Here is a 15,354-nt window from a genome sequence, read left to right on the forward strand (position 1 = left end):
TGTATGACATGAGAAGACTTGGAATTGTTATTACAGAAGTTGGTGGTTGTGATGTCCTTTTTAGACTTGACAGCCTTTGGTCTCAATGTATGGAAGATGGGCAGCATGACCATCTGTATAAACATTTTTGTGTGTGTGTGTGTTCCACCGAAAAAAAAGTTAACCAGGTTTGGAAAAACAAAGTGAAGTAAATAATGGCAGATTTGTCACTTTTGTGTTAACTATAAAAACAAAAATCGAAACAGTAAATATTTTAAATATAGATTTTGTTTACTGAGTCAACTGTAACAGGCTTTTTTTTCCGAAGCATGACCACTAAAAAACATAACAAGGATACAATAAACTAAACAATAAGGATAAAGATACAATAAGGCACAAAGGGGATGTAAACTTAGTAAACTGCAAACTGTAAACAGCAGTAAGACCTTAAGATCAGACATAAGACAAACTTCATAAGCCAACAAACACCTGTGTACAAGAAGACTCGGTTCTGGAGTGTTATTTCTCTTTAAGATATAAGCTCTGTCTCATGGGAATTATCTCATGGGCTTCACAATAATATTAGCCGAAATCCTGTTGTCAGTGACAATTTACACTTTCATGTTTTTCAATTTAAATTGTCAATTTCACACTGTGTGTTTTTTTAGTCAGCCATCACGCCCTCTTTAATAAGGTTCAGCTCATAGCAATGGGTCTCGTAGCGGTAGGCCATGCGAATCTGAGCCACGTTGGTTTTGCGGATGTCGTTGCCCTCTGGACCGTCCTTCAAGTAGTTGGCACCAAGGAAATGAACCTTTTCCTGTTTGTGTCAGAAAAAATGTATGTTGCAGAGTGATTATTAAAACTGAAAGGTATAAATTATTAGGCATCAAATTTCAACAAAAACATTGCTTAACCCTGGTGGTGACCACTACAGATGTGTAATATATATAACATATAATATATATATAGCATAATTGCCTAAGTCATATTTCAATGTCTTTGGAAACCAAGAAAAAACACAAAATGACTTAGGCAATTATGCTATGAGGCTAACGATATGTAATATATGAGTGAATATTTTGAATTGTTAATTCCATATTATTAGATATAGAATAATTGTTTTGAAGTTTAAAAAAATCAGTGTTGTTACTGTTAAAGGGGTCCTATTATTCCCTTTTACGTTAATGTTTTCATGCTTGATTTATGTTTATGTTTATGTTTTCACTGGCCCAGTGTGTTGTGATTGGCAGACTTAGCCCCGTGTTTGGGGAATGTCACGCTCCTTAATAAGTGAGTTCTTCTCTAGTGTAAATATTGAGGATAGCGTCAATTTCAAACCAATTTGAGCCCGATTCAGACCCTGACAATGTTAACAAACAAGAAGATCGTGTAGAACGGATTTCATGCGTGGACTTTGCAAGCACGAATTTCACAGGACGTTTCTGAGTGGTATGTTTTTGTAATTTTCTTATACATTAGAGATACGATGTTATCCACCATTTAATCGTGATATTTGTCTGAAAACTGAGGTAATACAAACAGTAATCGATCACTAAACATGGTTAATTTTCCTAAGGAGCGGTGAACTGCCTTACAGAACCGAAAGCCTATAAAAGCAACAGAAAACAAGCTGTTCTCCGTAAAATGTGCAGTGCACAGATAAAAGTTGGGGTTATAATGTTCAGGATCAGTGTTTTAGGAAGGTCAAACAAATAAGTTCTGGAAACAGTGTCTCTATGACTTAGCGACACCACTGCCTTCTCTAATGCAGCTCAACCAGGCCTCGTCCCCTTTTTATGCGTATTCCGTGGGCGGGGATTATTTAAATGAGGAACATTGTGATCCGGAAAAATCGCTTTGTAGTCCAAGCGAGATGTGTTAATCAGGTGACCTCACCTCATTAGACAGGCCGCTCTGGAGGACACTGTTCCTGGAAATCTCGCACATGTCACAGGTGCTGAGCTTGAACACCTGGGCTGCAATGGCATACTCCTCCATCAGGGGCTCCTATTGATGCAGGAATTCAGATGAATTCAAAAACATGATCAAATCAAAGGAAATAGAGAGAAGATTTGCAGTTTGCACATATGGAGAGGGGCGAAGCCTCACACCTTGGTGTAGTGGAACTGCATGGGGTCGTCGGTGGACAGGGAGACCACCAGTCCCTTCTTGTGGAACTCCGGCAGAGGGTTCTTGTTGTACTCTAGGAACAGACTGTTGTTGCTGAGAGGAGACATAGCAATGGGAACCTGGGCCAGGTAATACAGGTACTGCAGGACAGGGCTCTGTGGAACATGAGGAGACAGTTGTGATTCTTTCGAAGACCGAGAGAGAGCATGAGGGTAAGATGAAGTGGTAAGGTGAAGGATGCCCCCTAATGTCAGGGTAAATGGTGTATTAACCTTCTTGAGGTTGAGGCCGTGAGAGATGTTGTCTGCAGTCATAAAGCAGGCCAGCAAGTGAGTGACAGCTCCAGCCTCCCCACAGTGAGGTCTGAACTGGAATGTGTTCATTCCTCTTTCCCTGGATGCCACAAAAACACAAGATACAGTTACTCTGGGCTATATAAACACACCTTTAATATAAGTAATGCTTTTATTCTGCAAGTATGCATTACAATAATCAAATGTGACTGTAAAGACAAATTCTTTTTTAACTTTCATTCATCAAAGAGTCCTTTTTGTTTCCACAAAAATTTTAAGCAGCTTAACTGTTTTCAACATTGATAATAAGAAATGATTTTTGAGCAGCAAATCAGAATATTAGAATGATTTCTGAAGGATCGTGAAGACTGGAGTGATGATGCTGAAAATTCAGTTTTGCATCACAGGAATAAATTACATTTAAAAATATATTAACATAAAAAAACAGTTAAAATTGTATTAATATTAATATTTCACAATATTACTTTTAGATTTATTGTATATTTAACCAATAAATGCAGCCTAGGTGGGCATAAGATACTTAGTAGAAACTAAGTACTTTACATAGAAAAAAGTAAATCTATGATTTTTTTGGTGCCAATATTATTGTCCAAAATAATTATTTTTAGCTCAATTCTTTTACTCTTTTTGGCCTTTATTTACAGCATAAAGAGCTTAATACAATACAGATTGTTTCAAAGCAGCTTAACAGCTTAAAATAATGATCAATGATGCAAGCAGAAAGCAAACAAACAAAAAAGCAGCTCTAAAAAGTCAATAGTGTCATTATTCAGTTGAAGTCAGTTCAGTTTTGATTCAGTTCAGAAACTGTAAATTACTGAATATTAAGTGTCCCCAAGTAAAAAAAATTATAGCACACTTCTTGCAAGCTGTACAACTTGAAGTATTATTCATGTCCATGGGACAAACAGTGTGGGATGTATTATAGACCTTATTCAGAGCAGCACCATGACAGGTATGAAAGTGAGGCTGTGAGGGATAGACTTGCTGTGTTTTTGATGGCATCTGCTGTAAAAAGCTGTATAAAGCTCCTAGGTCACTTATAATTTTCCACAGCTCATATTGTCTGGAGTTTGTTTGTCTACTGAAATTTCTACACACAGCCTACGACGTAGCTACAGCAGGAGTTCGATGCAGAAGTATAAATTGGGCTTTACAGAAAAATCAAAAATGGCGCAGCTGTGAATAAGGTCTATACACCAAAGTTGAATTATTTAGGGTCAGGGATTAAAACAAACCCCTAACTTCAATTATAAGCAATCATAATAGTATCAAGTACAACAAATATATCCAGTCTATAAATGTCCTATAGCTAGTTTTTTTCTTTTTGTGTTATTGAGATACTCACTTGCGCAGCTGGTTGAGTCGGGCGATGTTTGCATACATGTAGTAAATCCAGTAAGTGTATGAGGGGCTCTTCACAATGTCCCACTCCTCAGGCTTGGGGCTCTTTGTGGAGAACATGTGACCGCTGTGTTTGGATTCATCATCCACACTGTCAAAGCCCGTCACCTGCAGAGGGACAAAACACACGGATGGAGGGGTTAACAGACTACAGTAATATTGTGAAATATTATTACAATTTAAAATGATTGTTCTGTTTTATAGTATTTTAAAATGTAATTTATTGCAGTAATAGCGAAGCTAAATTCTCCAGTCTTCAGTGTCAGAAATCATTCTAATATGATGATTTGCAGACGTGGGTAGAGTAACCAAAATCTTATAGAAATAATTACTCAAGTAGAAGTAAAATTAATAATGTTATTATTAAAATAGTAAGTGTAATCAAGTATCCAATGAAAAGACTACTCAAGTAGTGAGTTATAGTTACTTCGGATCTGATTCAGAACAAGCAAAAGGATGCTGGAGTCAATAAAGCATGTATTACAATTTGCTGCTAAAGAAACATTTCTTATTATTATCAATGTTGAAAACAGTTGTGTTGCTTAATGTGGAAACCATGATACAATTAAAAAACTAAAACTATGAATAGTTCAAAAGAACAGCATTTATTTAAAATAGAAATCTTTCGTAAAATTATAAATGTATTTTGTATGTATTTTTTCCCTTTAGATCAATTCAATGCATCCTTGCTGAATTAAGTATTACTGACCCCAAACTTTTGAACATTACTAGGATACTGTATTTATGAGATAGAACTTGTCTCTTTGCATATGTATTCACTAATATTATATTTGCCAGATTCACTCACATGCTTCAAGAAGACACTAAGCTCTGGGTTAGAGTTAGGGTCAATGGTGGCCTGGAAAACAGGTAGGAAGATGTTTTCCAGCATCTTTCCAAAGTGTGGCACAAAGTTCTTGGCTCTGAAAATGTCACTACAGGGAGAAATAAAAGTTATACTGTTAGTACAGTTTTCACAAAGAGACTTAAGTGCGAGAAGTGAAACAGATTCACGTACTAGATTCTGGGCACTTGAATCATCCACTTGAGGTGAGGAGAAAAGACCCTGTGCTTGTTGAACCAGCTGGAAAGCTTAGTCCACTCATTAGGGTTACAGCCATAGATGGACAGACGGGGCTCCGCGTACTGGTATCTGGCATCCTCCAGGTCACTGGCAACTTCCTGTGAGATTCCAGAGATTATGGCTGATTTGATTGGTTTCCCCGTAAGTGTAAATGAATAATGCCATGGTTCACCCAAGTCTTACCTTGATAATGGTGGCAAAATACTCTCCAGATATGTGGTTCTCAGTCTTCATATACAGATCACGCAGCTCACTGGCACCCACAGGGTTGTACTTGGCATTGAATTTATCAAAACGCTGGAAGGTTTGTCTGCCCTGCATGAAGTCGAGCAAGGAATAACTGTAAATAACTTCACAGTCATCACAAACAACAGTTTTCGTAAGCAGTTAGGAGTGCTAAAAATACTGTCATAACAGCTGAGGATACACCGGGAAGATTTTGTAACCCATGTAATCATCTAAAAGTAAACACAGCACATGACAACTGCATAAGGAGCAGTGCATAGTGCTGTAAGGATACTTTGACATATTGTTTTTTTTAGTCCTGAACATCTGTGGTGATTCTCTATACATATTCTTCCCAAGTTTGGGTAAGCAGGCATGGAAGGATTTGCATGATGTGTTGTGTGATACCTACAGCATGCACATCCAGGGAATCTACAGTCAGATCATAGGGATGCAGGTTAAGAGATGCAAAAAGCTCCTTCATGGTCACTTCCTTGCCCTTCAAAACAGCAACCACCCGATCTGAATCCACACGGTAGGACCTCTTGATGAAGCGCAGGAGATGCTTCTGGTTCATGCAGGCGGCAGCGTGGATGTGAGTATCAACCTACACCAGCGAGAAGGGAACAACAACATAACTGTTATAACATACGTTTTTTTTAAAGTATAAATTACATTTGGCTGTTTTGAGTCATACCTTTCTACAGTTATAAAAGTCTCTGTGGGGATTTTTCTTCAGCTCTTTCATTTCCTCCATCTCATTTAACATCTCATGTACATTGAATTTTGACATGAGGAACTTCAGACGACGATGAGTGTATGTCTTTCTGAGGGACAAAACGCAAGCATCCATTTAGAAATAGACTTTAATTTGCTTTAAGGAAATTTATATTTTTAATCAGCCAGCATGCATTAAATTGATCAATAAAGTGACAATAAAGACTTTTAAATTGTTACAAAAGAAATCTATTTTAAATGAACGCTGTTCTAATGAAGTTTCATCAAAGAAACCTAAAAAAAAAAAAATGTATACCGGTTTCCACAAAATTATTAAGCAGCACAACTGTTTTTAGTTGTAAAACAATTATAATTTCTATTAAAAAGAATCAATTTAATTTTATATAAAATAAAATAATTTAATTCATAATAAAATGTTTCTTGAGCAGCAAATCAGCATATTAGAATGATTTCTGAAGGATCATGTGACACTGAAAATTCAGCTTTGATCACAGGAATACATTGCATTTTACAATAAATTAAAATAGTTATTTTAAATAATAATATATTACTGTTTTTACTGTAATTCTGATCAAATAAATCCAGCCTTGGTGAGCATGAGACTTTTTTCAAAAACATTTAAAAAATCTTTCTGATCCCAAAGTTTTGAACAGTAGTGTATATCATAAACAAATAGTGAAATATGTAACACTGATTTCAATTGACATTTTATCACATTGAATTCTTTGTGTTTTTTGCCCAATCATGAAATGGAAAATGAGAGAATATATTACAGACAAGTTGAGGTCAGTTATTAAGCATCAAGCAGGGCTTTCGTGCACGCGTACGTTGGGCCCTGAGAAATCAAGGCGATGAGGAAGTTCATGTCATCGATGAAAGTGGCAAGTTCTGGACCGGGGTGGTTCAGAGGCTGGTGTTTATCAGCAGATGCTGCGTCTTTGTAGACAAAGATAACACCATCCTTCATGCGAGCAACGTAGCTGAGGCTAGGTGGGAAGTCCTTAGTGCAGAAAGGATCCTCACCATCCTTAGGAGGAGAGGTAAAGACTGCAACACAACAGAGACTGTTATCATTATGTATCATTATATTATGTTAGTTTCCGAGGATTAAAGTCATCTGTTAATTCCTTGATTCACTGCCGTTTTAACATGTTAAATGTATTTGCCCTGTTTTGATTAGTTTTCCAGGGAATGAAAATGAGCCTCATCAACCTTGATTGACATGGCAATAAAATGTCTATCTCATTATTTTGGCAGTTAATGTTTTGGGTGGGTTTTTCTTGGAGCGGGCAGGTTTCGCTGAGCGCTAGGGCTGGAAATCGTCGACACAATCTGGCAACACTGTTCAGAAACCCTTCACCTTCCCCAGCTCCACCTGTATAGATCTGCTACGGGGTGATTGTACAGCAGCAGTATGTCTTGCTTGCTCACGGCAGTGTGTCATGTGTGTATTGGCAGTGGCAAGTTCCGTACTTCCAAGTAGGTTGGTTGATCCTCTAGCTCATGGTGAGTGCGGCTGAGAAGCTTCTTACTGTGTGGAAATTGGTTAAAGATGAGGTTGGTTAGTTTTGAGTAAACTTTGTACTAAATCACGACTTCCGGGTGCAAATAGTTAAGGACTGAACCCACCAAAGAAAGCCAAAACAAGCAGGATATACTACAAGAAAAAAAAAAAAAACTTGTTCAATATTTAATATATACTAAACTAATTGTATATAATGAACGCTTCGATAGCGTTTTCCAACAAAGATTTCAGTAATCTCAAAATTCTGTCAAAATATTAATAAAAGACACTCGCAAAATTAAGTCGCGTATGACGCGTTTTCAAGTGATGTACCGTCCGATACTGATCCGACAGCGCTCGAAAAGCAAGCATTATGGTTATGTCTCAAGTCGACAAATCGTAAGTACTGTCATTATTTGTCCGTCTATTATCATTACATATCACAAAATAACATTTTTGTGTATTTGTTTGTCAACATGTTATGTTTAAAACATATTTTGAACAGTCAGCTTAAGGCTCATTTACACTTCTGCGTCGACGTGCAATTACACATGCAGACCGCTAGTAGGCAGTGTCCATAGGCTACACGTGCTACACACAGCCTATGTCGTAACTACGGCATAAAATGTAACAACGCGTAAATTCTATAGTCATGTGTGTATTGGCAGTGGCAAGTTCCATACTTGCTCAACAGCAGCAGCAGCGTAGCAGAATTATTCCGGCAAGACCAAACTAACACATTAACATTGTCCTATTCATTACTATGCCAAACCCTCAGAGAGTTGTCATGTCAGAACTAATATTTAATTAATTAATATAAGTGTTTCTCAGTGTGAGGAAGGGAAAACCTGTCACTCCCATGAGATTACAGCAATAGCAAATCACATCAATTCAATCAATTCCCAATGGAGAAAAACAAGTCCCACCCAACATTTTTTTCTTGTTCGAGAAGCCGTTTCGCTCGGATATATGTCACTATAGGAAAGAAAAGACTATCGCAACTTCTGTTTCATGCCGACTTTAACAAATGGAACCTTATTGTAATTTATTTTTTATCATAGTATTCTAGTATACAGTTATTACCTGGAAGCACACTTTCGTCTAGTTTCCACTGCTCTCCTTCAATTTTGCGTAAGAACTGAGATGGAGTGGTGGGGAATCTCTGGAAAGCTAGCTTCATGTACTTCTCTCTGATGTTCAGGGCACGGTACAGACCCTTACAGGACAACTCAAAGTCATCCATGGTGACCTGCAATACAGTTTGGATTGTGTGAAATGCCAAGTGCTTGCCCTGATTGTAATGTTTGAAATGCCTATATTTTTAATATGAAAAAGCAATAAGTTAACATACAAGCAAATGTATTATGAACAGTCATAGAAAGCATTACAGTGACTAAGTGAAACTATATTTAAAAGCGATCATGTCCCTGATGTAATGCCAGGGCAGTTAAGTTTGATTCTTGGTAGGCAAGAACTGATGACTGCAGGTGAAAATTAATTCCTTAAAACCCCCACTTAAAACCCCCTTCTAAATGTCAGATATAGATTTCAGAAACCAAATCCAGGGCTGGGCTCCATCTGCTTAGATAGAGAGACCCCTTGGCTGATCTATTTCTGCTGGTCTTGGTAAACGGCAATATATAAAATCAAAACTTACATAACATGGGAATGTCCAAGTCAGTTCCTGGATGTAACAGGAAGTTATAAATTGGAACATACCCCAGCAGCATAGTCACCAGTGATGGACACTCTCTGAAAGTGAGGCACTTCCAAGTAGGTTGGTTGATCCTCTAGCTCATGGTGAGTGCGGCTGTGAAGCTTCTTTCTGTGTGGAGATTGGTTAAAGATGAGGTTGGTTAGTTTTGAGTACATTTTGTACTAAATCACGACTTCCGGGTGCAAATAGTTAAGGACTGAACCCACCAAAGAAAGCCCCTCTTTCTTTTTTCGAAAAAAAAGAAGATTTTTGCAGGATATAGCCTGCTACAAGAAAAAAAACTTGTTAAATATATAATATATACAAAAATAATTGTATATAATGAAAGCTTCGATAGCGTTTTCCAACAAAGATTTCAGTAACCTCAAAATTCTGTCAAAGCATTAATAAAAGACACTCGCAAAATTAAGTCGCGTATGCCGCGTTTTCATGTGATGTAGCGTCCGATACTGATCCGACAGCACTCGAAAAGCAAGTATTATGGGTATGTCTCAAGTCGACAAAACGCAAGTACTGTCATTATTTGTCCGTCTATTATCATTACATATCACAAAATCAAATTTTTGTGTATTTGTTTGTCAACATGTTTTGTTTAAAACGTATTTTAAACAGTCGACAGCTTAAGGCTGATTTATACTTCTGCGTTGAACCTACGCCGTAGGCTACGTGTCGGTTTTCATTTATACTTCTGCGTCAATGTGCAATTACACATGCAGACCACTAGGAGGCAGTTTTCAAAGGCTACACGTGCTACACATAGCCTATATCGTAACTACGCCGTAAAATGTAACAACGCGTCAATTCTACGCAGACCGCAATCGCTGTGCTGTGATTGGTCTGCTAGAACCCCTCCCCCTCAGGTAAAATAAAATAAAAATAGAGTTGCATTTCCTCATACCCATTTCGGCTTGCGGACTACACATTATCTGTTCTTCTATATTAAACAACTCAAGCTGCAACAAAAGTTGCTATTTGCCACCATCACTGCTGCTGCTTTATAAATAACCTTTAAAATAAAATTTAAGAAATGGCTTGCAATCAAACAAATAAATAGTGCTTCTGACAAATATGTTTACATGATGTACACTCACAGTAACATGAGAATAAGTTTATTCTACTGAAAAGCCCCCTTCCCCTCCTTCATGGTGGTGGTGGTGGCGGCCATGTTGAGACCACATGTAAATATTATAAACGGCATAGTAGACGGCATACTTTTTTGTCTTTTTGCAAATGAAAATGAGACTTAAGAGATAGACATGTTCAATAAGATATCATTTTCTAAATGCATGTATATGTTTCATTCCAGATTAAGATTATTTTCTCTTTTTTTTTTTTTATGTTTTTCCCCATCAAAATGTTTGATCTTGAAAACAGTTGACTTTTCTCCTTGGTGATGCATGCAGGACTTCTCCAATCAATCTGCTTCAACCTCGTGTTCATTTTGACTGCAACGCCCACATCTCAATATCAACAACCAATGCACAGAACCAAGTCACCATATTTTCCTCTTTTTCAGTAATCTGTTCAACTCAGTTGCACTTCAAAAAAATCTGTCGCCACATTCATTTCATTGCGACTTCAATGTAGGCTACTTCATTTAAAAAAGGAGTTGTATAATTGTGTAACGGCACTGACCGCTTCTCTATGTCATCATCCTCGGCTACATGATAGGCCAGCTCCTGGTTGAGGATAGGGCAATCGTCAGCCACATCAAACAGAGAGATCTCCTCACGGACATCTTCTTCTTTGGTTTCTGATGCAAACACACGCTCTGCGATCGCACGCACACGATCGTCCGTTTCTGGTAGAAAAGAAGAAGCAGCACAACACTGGTTTTAATGTAAAATAATTATTTAAGGAGACGGCGGTCTACCATTTAAAAAAAAAAAAAGAGAGAAAGAGGGAGCGAGCGAGAGTAAAAAGCCCCAAAGTGGTTAAGATGCATCAAGTGAGATGTCATGGTCTTGACATAACTTAAGTATAAAAATAATGATTAGCCTATGGTAAACGCCATAAAGGCACAATAAGTGAACAACCAACTTGTAGTACTTATATAAAGCATCTGACTGGTTGTCCTTTATATATTTTTAACTATAAGAATATCAACTTTTGTTGAATTTTTAAACCAGAGCATGCTTTTGGCACAAGGAAAAAAAATTCAGAATGATTCAACTACTGAGTCACTGTGATCGCTAGCAGTGAATGAGCAAAATCTCCCATGCAGAGATAAAACTAGTATGACAAATTCATTGAGACAACACACAATTCAGCAGAACCCAAATCATAACTTAGAAATGTCTAATTGAAAACAGACAAGAAAACATGAGGCCTTCATCCTAAAAGCTTTTAAGAATCACATTAAACATGCGCAGAAATCGTAGGCTACACAATTTAGTCATTTGTTTGCTTATGAACTACAATGGGGTGCACATTTTTTTCAGCTGAATACACATTTTAATTACAAATTATATAGTAAATACCTTTTTGCTCTGACACTCCAGCAAGAAAATCTGTCCGTCTGCTCAAAAGTTAACATCAGTGATGCAAATTTAAATATTTCTTATTTGTTTTACATTATAGCATAACGTTTTAAATGTTACTAAAACAAAACAGGGTTGCACTTTATTTTCAGGTGTCCATGTTACAGTGCAATAATACATTTAGTATTATAATGAGTAATGACTAACAATAATTAATTACATGTAGTTAATATAGAGTTCGGGTTAGTTGCATGTAATTATGCACAATTTATAGTAATTACTATAACTACATGTAACGTGTAACAAGGACTCTATAAAATAAAGTGTTATATCAATGGCAGATTTTCAATACAGTCTCAGACTTTTGGACCCCAATGTATATTTTCACCTAAACAAACAAGTGAATAAAATATCCAGATGGACGTTTTGCCATTATTTTGTTGCACTGAAGCGCTTTTAACATGTCGATCTCGGACGGGTTCCTTTATACTTACTGACTGCTGATTATTCATTTCCCCAGAGTGGGTGAGGAAGATCCAAAACATTGGAAAGAAAAAGGAGGTTAGAGGTTAGACTGAGTTAGTAAGCAACACATTGGAACTGTCATTTTATTCACATTTGAGGGATCACACGTGCCACCGGAATAACAAACAATTCTGTAGTATTAAATACAATCTCTCTGTATTGCAGGCAACCGAATTTTACAATAAACTTAGGTGTCAACATGAACCTTTGTATATAAATCGCAGTGACTGATGGTAGAGTGAAAAGTGCAAAATTATGTAAAAAAACATCAAGTCATGCTCATTGTCATATCACAATGACTTTTTTCACAATCCCAAGTTTGCAGACACCTTCAAAAGAACTCAAACAAGGCTTGACATTTCACAAATAGTGTATCACAATCTGTTCTCTTCACATAGAGGCAAACTTTTATTTGTTATTGTTCACTTTCCATGATCATACTTTTTTTTATTTAAAACTGGTTTAATTCAAATACAATTTCAATACCTGTTTCATCATATATTTAATAACTAAAGCTCAGTTAGAGGCCCCAAGCACCCACACCATTGGCCCAGACCACAATCCACAAGGGTTGCGTCCGAAATCATATACTCTCTTAAGTTGGTACTTAATTGTTGTTTTTTTTAAGATTTATTTTTGTCATTTTTGCCTTTTATTAGGATAGGACAGTAGCTAGACAGGAAGTGAGGTAAGAGAGAGAGGGGGGACGGGCTCGGGAAAGGCCCACGAGCCGGGATTCGAACTCGGGTCGCCCGAAGCACAACGGCGCTACATGTCAGCACACTTGCCCACGAGGCTATTGGCGCAGACTAGTTGGCACTTATTTTGAATAAATAATTACTTTGTGACCACTGAAAGGTATATGTTATAGTATGAATATAATCTGGATCACCATGTTGTCATGATCACGTGGCCTACCAGTGTCAGTTGCGTCGCTTCACTTCACAAATCCTCTTCCATGGCCTTATGGGAAAGTGTCCATCGTATGCTCACTTCAGAATCTCGCCGGAAGTAATAGGTCATCTTGGTACTTTTAGCCTACTCTATGAGAACTGAGAATTTGTGTCACATGTTTTTCCCCTACTGTAGAAGTATGTGATTTCGGATGCAGCCAATGTCAATGTCATGGATCGTGAACACTAGACAAATAAACAACTTATTTATACTAAATAATATTCAACATCCCCTAATTCACATTCCTACACTCTAAAACGTTCTTAAAAAAAAATAAAAAAAAATCACACCTTGTATCCACCTGGAGTTTCATGGCAAATCCCTTGGTTTTGAGATTCGCATATCTACCAGGTCATGCTCACCCCTCTTTCCAAACACACAAACAATCATCCGCCTATGATTCCTTCCAATACTTACGCTTCTCCTCTGCTGGGTTAGTAATATGTACCCATCATGGGACAGGATTCATGTGAGGGGGCAAACAAGAGTTACGGTCACTCTCAAGGACAATAACGCACATTGACCACAACAGAAACAGTAGATCATCACATGAAGACAGGAAGAGGATTTTACTCTGAATTATTTGAATATGTCACTAAACTGAATAGCGAAAGGTTTCAGAAACACCCCCTTATCTGCCATTGGTCGGGCAAACAGATAGTCCCGCCAAAACTCACACCATCAACTACAAATGACTTTCTCCTGTCCAGCTTAATATGCAGAGACATAAGTATTTTAATATCAGAAACAATCTTCAACAGAGTATTAGACTCAATGGTCTTTTACTTGGGTGTGAACTCATCAGCAGAGTGTTATAACAGCCTGCTCGAAGACTCTCTCTCTCTGAAGCTCAGCCAGTTTGTGGCCTTCCCTGCTGCCATGAAATGATAGTGTTTCTATTTTTAAACTTGGTGATATCAGTGACTGATATCCTATAACAGTCTGCAAATTCAAATTCAGATTATTCCTACACATGGAAAGCAACATGTCTAGAAATGTAACTCTCCAATCAACCCAATATCTTACTGAGAAGAAAAGAATCAGGACTATCCCCCATAATCAGTGCACATACACTTGTGGTTATAAGTTTATATACACCTTGCAGAATCTGTTTTTAAGGAAATAATTGTAACAAAATAAGAGTAGCTACTATTGAGTACTATATGAGTAAAAACATGCTGTTTTTACGATACCTCTTCAGCTAAAATTATTAACATTTTGCAGATTCTGCCAGGTGTATGAAAATATATGAGCACAACTGAACTCGCTAAGACCCAGTGGACAAACATTTATGATGTAAAAATACATTTCAGGTGAGTGATGGCGAGTCAAGCACCAGTATGACATTTGAGCCACTAGAATCCGCTGACTAGAAAAAGGTTATCCTGCATTTTTAAGCAAGCCTCCATGTGTTGTGACTAGTAAATCATAACTCATAAGCGTTCTCAACCTCGTTAATGGAGTCTTCCACAGCTGCAAAAAAAAAAAAAAAAAAAAAATCAGTGTGAACTCCTGCATGCATACATAAGACGGCCTATCTGACACCATTTTCAAGAGTGCATGTAGATTGCACTTCAGTCTATATCTAAACGTGTGGATCAATCCATCACAGGAGTTAATGAGGCAGTATCAAACACTAACACCTCTATTTTAATTCTGCTTCCATTTATTAAAATGTCAGGGGTGTTGACACAGCTGAAGAATGCAATGCCTTACAGTTGCTGTCTTTGAATTAAAGTTCCTAAAATACTCCCATGTACCACCACTGCCTGATCAAAAAACAAATGCAGTTGTTCTTGCCTACTGTATTTGTTGTACAAACTTCTAAGATTTGATCTGCAAAAATAACTATTCAGACACTCCCATTCCTAGATTACAGTTTCTGCAAGAGACCACAGTTGGTGTCCAAACTTTTGCAACATTTTAATATTCTTCAATTAACTTTGCATACACATCTATTAAGCAATTATATGCTCATTTGAATGTTTTCTGTGGTGTAAAACAAATTGAATAGATTAATGCAATGTTCAAACCAAATCTTCTCTTTGTGTGTTGGATTCAGGTGGTGAATGGACACTCACCGGGCACAGCGACTTTGGGCATGTTGGCTTTAGGTTTCTTACACTATCTCTCTTCCTGCAGAAAGCTGGTCGGTCCGACACTGCTCCTCGGTTGCGGGGAAGTGTGCAGTTGGACACAGCAACCGTGCAATATTAAGCAGTGGTTGCCCAGTGTAACCAGAGCCGTGTACCCGCACTGGATATGAGGGGCTTGACGCTCCAGGTTCTGTGTGTTCA

At 37.6% G+C, this 15,354-nt stretch overlaps 1 protein-coding gene and 1 long non-coding RNA gene across 2 annotated transcripts; both read right to left on the minus strand.

Moving 5' to 3' along the window:
- Window positions 1-249: 249 nt before the first annotated feature.
- On the minus strand, window positions 250-15,349 carry ampd1 (adenosine monophosphate deaminase 1 (isoform M)). Its single transcript, XM_082189147.1, has 15 exons — window positions 15,139-15,349; window positions 10,734-10,899; window positions 9,101-9,206; window positions 8,465-8,630; window positions 6,705-6,924; window positions 5,837-5,966; window positions 5,552-5,746; window positions 5,098-5,229; window positions 4,849-5,012; window positions 4,639-4,765; window positions 3,775-3,938; window positions 2,385-2,505; window positions 2,094-2,267; window positions 1,879-1,989; window positions 250-799 (listed from the first exon to the last, which is right to left on the minus strand). The coding sequence occupies exons 1-15, from the start codon at window positions 15,158-15,160 to the stop codon at window positions 644-646; spliced, it is 2,154 nt and encodes a 717-aa protein (XP_082045273.1). The 5' UTR covers window positions 15,161-15,349; the 3' UTR covers window positions 250-643.
- LOC309513388 lies at window positions 12,578-15,126 on the minus strand. The gene is made up of 2 exons (XR_014211432.1): window positions 14,969-15,126; window positions 12,578-14,925 (listed from the first exon to the last, which is right to left on the minus strand). It is a non-coding gene; the product is annotated as an uncharacterized lncRNA (long non-coding RNA).
- Window positions 15,350-15,354: the final 5 nt, after the last annotated feature.

The sequence above is a fragment of the Leuciscus leuciscus genome, assembly GCF_965113295.1.
Source record: "Leuciscus leuciscus genome assembly, chromosome: 13".
In the NCBI taxonomy this organism is placed as follows: domain Eukaryota; kingdom Metazoa; phylum Chordata; class Actinopteri; order Cypriniformes; family Leuciscidae; genus Leuciscus; species Leuciscus leuciscus.

What these genes read in the sequence shown, in the direction of transcription:
- ampd1 (XM_082189147.1), bottom strand. Translation starts at nt 15,160, where the DNA reads ATGCCCAAAGTCGCTGTGCCCG. An exon ending in GATGATGACATAGAGAAGCG is followed by an intron (nt 9,207 to 10,733) that starts GTCAGTGCCGTT and finishes ATCTCCACACAG; the next exon opens with AAAGAAGCTTCACAGCCGCA. An exon ending in ATTCAAGTGCCCAGAATCTA is followed by an intron (nt 4,766 to 4,848) that starts GTACGTGAATCT and finishes TTCTCCCTGTAG; the next exon opens with TGACATTTTCAGAGCCAAGA.